At 41.9% G+C, this 7,268-nt stretch overlaps 1 protein-coding gene across 2 annotated transcripts in view; it reads right to left on the reverse strand.

The window, feature by feature from the left end:
- Positions 1–6,194, reverse strand: part of fanca (FA complementation group A) — a 30,408-nt gene extending 24,214 nt beyond the window's left edge. Inside the window, exons 1-6 of one of the 2 annotated variants that reach the window (XM_029757858.1) lie at positions 5,920–6,194; positions 5,014–5,126; positions 4,782–4,878; positions 4,517–4,659; positions 1,122–1,217; positions 4–77 (exon numbers count right to left, since the gene is read on the reverse strand). In XM_029757858.1, the coding sequence (XP_029613718.1) occupies positions 4–77; positions 1,122–1,217; positions 4,517–4,659; positions 4,782–4,878; positions 5,014–5,126; positions 5,920–5,980 (584 nt within the window). In that variant the 5' untranslated portion in view covers positions 5,981–6,194. Of the gene's footprint in view, positions 1–3; positions 78–1,121; positions 1,218–4,516; positions 4,660–4,752; positions 4,879–5,013; positions 5,127–5,919 lie in introns of those variants that run through there. The other variant, XM_029757859.1, reaches the window with a different exon arrangement.
- Positions 6,195–7,268: the final 1,074 nt, after the last annotated feature.

The following is a 7,268-nucleotide window of genomic DNA, read 5'->3' on the forward strand; positions in this document are numbered from 1 at the left end:
TACCTTTCCAACATGTACTCCAGAGAGAGGATATTCTGAGTGTGTAAGTGGTGCACCACCTCCAGCATGGGCTGTTTCTACACAAGGAACAGGGAAGGAAATCACTAGGCAGGTTTCGATTGACACAGGTTTATTAGACAAAAGCAATGCCACAAAAAAAATAACATTGCGATATGTGTAAGGGAAACGGTAGCTATAGGACAAATGTTCTAAAGATAAATGTTTGCCAGGGCTGGATTTTTCTTTTGTCTAACTTTATTTGCAACAAATAATGTAAAGTGTTTTTCAAATAAATTATCCTTATTTTTTTCTATTATAAAATGTTAAATTACAATAACAAAAAAAAACATGACATCAGTACACATTTTCTCTGACGAAACAAAATAACATTTCAAAAAGATTTTTTTTTCTTCGTATAATTCTGAAGGTACGCAGGAGACGTGATGTCATCACGTAACTATAAAGCTCGACTTCACATTAATTATACATGCCTACTGCACGCTATATACAAGTTTTTTCAACTACAAAAAAATCATGTTTATTTGCAGGACAAGGATTGTCCTGACTTTCAAGAACGAATTGCTTCGCTTTACTTTTCTGGATGCAAGTTTCCCCATGGCACAGACCATGGCGATACGTTGGCACATGAGAATTATTAGAATATGGCAAATCAATTCATGCATTCTATCCATGCTAGCTTTTGCAGAACATGAATCAGATAGGTGGGAGGGCATACAGGCTGTCACCAATTTATTCATGTGCAATTTGCCTAAATGGATATTGGAAACACTCAATTTTTATTCAACACTCCAGGGTCCTAGGTTTTTGCGGAAACTTTTGTTTTGTGACATTACGTCCAGATGTTTTTAATCGACACAAGACAGATCAATGGAAACGCACCGTAACAGGTAATTGTCGCATCTATTTTCTAGAACTTTCTAACTGTTGACAACAAAAATCACTGGACAAGTTAATGGAAAAAAACTGTAGCAACTGTCAGGTACACACAAACAGGTATATGAAACAAAAAATCAAAAATAGGCTCAAATTGCCAAAACCCGAAGGTATGGCATTGGCAGTAGAAAGACAAGAGTCTGGTTTGTGCACACACACACACTCACCTGATCCCTCCAATACTCCTGCCAGAAGAGTTTAGAGCAGAAGGCTTCAAGAGAGAGAAGCTCACGGGTTGATTGGAGAAGCACAGCGAGCTGGACCTGGACAGAGGGCGGTGAACATTCCTAAAGGCATAGGCCAGTGGTTCTTAACCTTGTTGGAGGTACTGACCCCCACCAGTTTCATATGCGCATTCACCGAACCCTTCTTAATTGGAAAAATAAAATTCAAAACATAGGTATATATTTTACTGGTGCACAAAATGAACCGTGCATCAACATCAGTGTTCAAAGAACAAAACCATTAAAACATGATTTTCACACAAAAACAAAAACATAATAATGAATATTTACTGCAAATCAGTGTGACTTCTGCTGTTGCTTTTCAGAGACCAGTTCAGAAATGCGCGGCTTCACCTTGGCAAGTGCCACTCTCATGTCATTTTCGCAACAAAGTCTGTTCCTTTTCTTCGTTTTTATGTCCAGCATCCTCGAAAAGGATTGCTCGCAAAGATATGTTGTAACAAACGGTATGAAAATCTCCAGAGCTTTCTTAGCAATAACAGGGTACGTTACCATTTGTTGACACCAAAACGTTGAGAGCGTTGTTGTTCTGAAGAGTTGCTGTTGAACCTGGCTCTGCTGAATTTCAATGATTTCATCGAGGTATTCATCATTGACATCTGTTGTCTCAACACTAAACGTGAACGGCTGTCTCACCCATGCTGGATATGACTCTCTTGTAGGGAAGTATCCGTCGAGAGACTTTGCAAGCTCATCTAAGTGCGTGGCAATTGCTTGCTTCAGTTAGGACGCTGACTCTCATCACGTTCCGTTATACATGTGAATCCATATTGTACATATTCGTCCGACCACTTTCTTTTTTTGCTCGACATAGTTCGTATGAAGGGATTAAAATATTAAGAAAGAAATCACACGACGAACCATCACGACAGTCACAATTCGACTACTGAGCGCGCCAAATTCCCTGCAGCACAGATAGGCCAAGCGATGTTGCGTGATCACCTGCAGCCAATGATGGCCAAGCGGGGCGTGTCATCACGAATCATATGAGTCGGGTGTGTGTCTTGACCTCCGCCGAACCCCTGAGACTGACTCACCGAACCCCTGGGGTTCGATCGAACCCAGGTTAAGAACCACTGGCATAGGCTATGTAAAACATCTCAAACAGTCTTATAGGCAGGGGTGAAACTAGATGTAATTTCGTCCTGGTACGGGACCACCAAATTATTTTTATGGGCCTAGTACTAAATATATATAATTTAACCGTAAAAAATGTATTACCTTTTAATGTGGCATGAACACGACCAGGCATGATGTATTCATCTGATTGTCAAACAAATCACTTCAAACAGCAGGATACCTGAGCACGATTGTCCACTCTAAAATAATTCCAGCATCTACAACAGTGCACTGACCCCCATCAAAGTTGCCCATCCTTGCTCTATTGGGTTTGGTCAGCAACAATGCTCAGATATGCTGTGGCATTCAACCGTTGCTCAATTAGTATCAAGGGACCTAATGTGAGCCAGGAAAACAACCCCCACACCAGTACACCACAAGCCTGTACCGTTGACACCAGGATGGATGGGGCCATGGATTCATGCTGCTTAGGCCAAAACTTGACTCTGCCATCAGCATGATACAACAGGAACTGGGATTCATTGGAACAGCCAATGTTTTTCCACTCCTCAATTGTCCAGCATTGGTGATCACGTGCCCATCGGAGCTGCTGCTTCTTGTTTTTAGCTGATAGGAGTGGAACCCAGTGTGGCCGTTTGCTGCAGTAGTCCATTAGTGGCAAGGATCAACAAGTTGTGCTTTCTGAGATGCCGTTCTGCACACCACTGTTATACTGCGGCATTATTTGTCTTTGTGTTCCGCCTGTCAGCTTGCATGATTCTTGCCATTCTCCATCGACCTCTCTCATCAACGAGCTGTTTTTCACCCACAGGACTGCCGCTGACCGGATGTTTTTTTGTTTGTCACACCATTCTCTGTAAACCCAAGACACTGTCGTGCGCGAAAAGCCCATGACAGGGTGGTTGTTTCTAAGACACTGGATCCGCCGCGCCTGGCACCGACGATCATACTACGCTCAAAGTCGCTAAGGTCACTCCTTTTGCCCATTCTGATGTTCAATCGAATGCCTCAATGTCTGTCTGCTTTATATATATATATATATTTTTTTTTTTATATAGCAAGCCATGGCCACGTGACTCACTGAAGGAGCGATCCTTTTTTGTGAACAGGGTGGTATACCTAATAAACTGTATGTCAAAGATTAAAAAATATATATATCATTATGAAAGCCAAAGTGTTTTTATCAAAATCTATCACTTTTGCACATGAAAACACAGAATCGTACTCGTTACTCCACGCACTTAACCTCCATCACTTTTGTTTCGAGCCGTCCTCGCCATGTCGGCCAGAACAAGCCACCCTGCTTGTACCCGGGAGGCAGTCTAGTTCCAAATTTAATGCAATCAACGCTTACCCAGTTCAGGGGGATTAATTGAATCCCTTCATTGATACACCATACACTTGTAAACTGAACTGATTGATGCGTCCACTGCTGTCCGTGCGCGTCTCGACCCCGGCCAGTCATCTCTGCCTTGGTAAAACGTTAGTGTACACATGGAACCACACCACATTTTGGAGCGTATACCACCTGTTTTCAAGTCCATTCCCAAATGTTTCATGCAACTGACAAGCGGTAATGATAAATGACGGTATAATAACATACAGCTTTCCAGACATCTTTGTTTTAATTATTCTGATAGGGTTGTGTTTTACCGGAACACTGTACCTCCACTATTTATTTTGCTGGGACTCCATACCGGACAGGCTTACTTTCACCCCTACCTATAGGCCTAGATGTTGGATGATGAAAAATCATACTTGAAATAAGGCAACAGTAAACATGTTGTCCCACACAAATGGTGCAGCACCCACCCCCCTTGGGCCAATTGAGGTATCCTGCGACTAACAAATGTCAGTTAACTACTATAGCTTCCACCTTGGGCCAATCAGAGTAATTTTGTAAATGCCAAATCTCTATGGCAAGACGCATCATTAACCCGAGATTCGTCAAAATTGAGCCAGTGGTGTCTGAGATATTGCAGAAAACAATGCTTTCTGTAGGATACAATACATATGTCTACCACGAGTTGGGGGTCCCATTCCAATGGATAAACTAGCATATAAAACAGATGACATGACAATAACCACAGACCCCTCCCCCGTTGTCCCCCGATTTTTCATTTAACTAGGCAAGTCAGTTAAGAACAAATTCTTATTTACAATGACGGTCGATTTAATTGTGGGGGACAACAAACATCGACATAGATGCATATCCAGACAATATTCCCAGCACAAACCCTTTGAGTGGAGTTGAGCAGCACTTGCTCTCGGTCCCCTTTGATATGGCCGGTCAGGTCCAACAGTCTTTCTACCACCATCTTCACTGACAGGGCTGCCACCGGGACCCCCAGCTCCCCAGCCTTCCTCCTCAACTCATTCACTGAAAACACACATATCAATTTCTACATAATTATATCTCACACACAGTGTAGCATTCTAGTACATACACCACTGACACATTGAGAGTATTTACCTGATGGAGGAGATATCCTGAAAACTCACCCAGAAGTGAACCCCCAATTGTAGGTGAGGGACTTTCACTGGCTGCTTTTTTCTGTCCAGAGTACTCCTTGCAAATTAAATTGCAAGGATTTGGACTCTAGAAGAAGGATAAAGTAAGTAACTTGTCTAAATCTGACAGGTCTAATTTAGGGCACAAAATGTTATTTATAGTGCCCCTTGCTACCACAGTCCACTGACTCCATCCCAGTCTAGACTGGACTCATTCACTCACCCCCACCTCCAGAAACAGATCTGAGAGGTTCTGGTGTCTGTTCAGCAGCTGGACTGCTGCCTCCTGCAGCTCCTGTGCATTCTCCTGCTTTGGCCTCTTCCCAACACGCCCTGCTGTGGGAGGATCAACACTGTGTTCTTTTATCATTATAAAATCTGTAAGTCAGGTAAAGTCTTTGACAATGAAGGATTGGTTAGGGTTTTGAGTCAAGACATGGGTCAGTCCCGTGTGGCTCAGTTGGTAGAGCATGGTGTTTACAACGCCAGGGTTGTGGGTTCGATTCCCACGGGGGACCAGTAGGGGGGAAAAAAGTATGAAATGTATGCATTCGCTACTGTAAGTCGCTCTGGATAAGAGCGTCTGCTAAATGACTAAAAAATAAAACAAATGTCAAGATCAAGTTGAGGCTACGGAATAACGTTAGATAAACTACAGAATGGAAGAGATTAGAACGGGAGTGGCAAGTAGATAGGCTAATTTAGTCCATTATTGAGGTGACGTTAACGTTACTCCTTATAGTCCAAGGACCTTACATGTTCTGTTTAATAAAGGCGAATTAGCTCTGGAACTTACCAAAACAGCTAAATTGCGGTACGGTTCTAGAAACATAAATCCCTCTACCTTTATATCACATCAAAATAATTTCTCAAATACAAAATGCACCGTGTTTTAATATTGCAGTAGACAGTATTTTTCAGTGACAATGATGACAACGTTTGTTGCGTCCGTCTTCCGTTTACACACAGGTGTTTGGAGACGCAGATAGCTAATTAGCACCGCTACTATCGTCAATAGGCGCTAAAGCAGTTCGCATCTACGAATGGGGTAGTAGATCGCTAGCTAGCTACCCAGTTCAAAACCTGGGGTTGTGGTGCAAAGCTACCGCTAGCTAGCTAGCCAACTTACCGAGCAGACACGAGAGTGTCCTTTTCTGAGTGGGACACATACTTGACGCACCCAGCGACATGATTATGGCAATTAACGTTAGTATGCAACAAGAACAAGCATTTTCACCTCCTAGTAAAGTGAGTCAGCTAGCTAGCAAGTTATTGAGAATATTTTTCATATGCTGGTAACGTTAATATATATATTTGGATGGCTAACTAGCTAATAATTTTTTGACATGGTCGGATGTTGTTGTCGAGCTACTTCCATGTCCCGCGCGCTCTTTTCTCTCATTGGTCTGAGTCTGGTTTTGCGCAGCCAATCCACGGACGGTATGCTGTTTACATACCAGGCCAATCAAAAACAACCACTGAATATAAAGCTTTGTTCAAGGCTAAAAACGTAGCTTTTTTATAATCTTAAATTTTTGTATTTTTTTTAATGATTGACTAATATAGTTGGCATCTACATTTAAGATGTGGAAAGATTGATCATAGGCCATCTGGATTCAGCTATCCAATTTAGAAAATAATAGTTGACCCTGTCAGTAATCCCTCTAGCAATAACTGATATTTAGGTATAAGCTATTTTAAGAAACCAAACTAAAAGCAAATTATTTTTAATTAAATAACACAATGAACAGTAATGTGCCCAATAATGTTTGTACCATGTTTTGTGCTGCTACCATGTTGTGTTGCTACCATGTTTTTGTTATGTTGTGTTTCTACCATGCTGGGTTGTCATGTGTTGCTGACTTGCTATGTTGTTGTCTTATGTCTGTCTTTATGTGTTGTGTTGTCTCGTCATGATGTGTGTTTTGTCCTATATTTATATTTTATTTATTTTTAATCCCAGCCCCCATCACCACAGGAGGCATTTTGCCTTTTGGTAGGCCATCATTGTAAATAAGAATTTGTTCTTATCTGACTTTCCTAGTTAAATGAAAAATAAGAAAAAACAGAGGCATTACTAATGACCGTCTAAAGATCAATATCCTCAGACAGAACAGGGGACAAACAGATCAATGCATATCAGGGTTGGCAAGGCTAACATTTCACTGTCTCAGTCTCTCTCTTGCCGACTGGCAGATCTGGGGCCCAGGTGTTTATGCACACGGTCGATCCATTGAAGGTAAATGGCACCAACTAGTCCAATTAGAGCTACACTGTCTCTGGGATGATGAGAGTCTGCGACAACAATAATGAGAGGTACTTTAGTGCATTACTCTAAGCAGACACATTGCTTGCAGGGTTCCCCAAACTCGGTCCTTGGGACCCCAAGGGGTGCACGTTTTGGTTTTTGCCCAAACACTACCCAGCTGATTCAAATAATCAAAGTTTGATGATGAGTTCATTATTTGAATCAGCTGT

Source organism: Salmo trutta, chromosome 7, assembly GCF_901001165.1.
Source record: "Salmo trutta chromosome 7, fSalTru1.1, whole genome shotgun sequence".
Lineage (NCBI taxonomy): Eukaryota > Metazoa > Chordata > Actinopteri > Salmoniformes > Salmonidae > Salmo > Salmo trutta.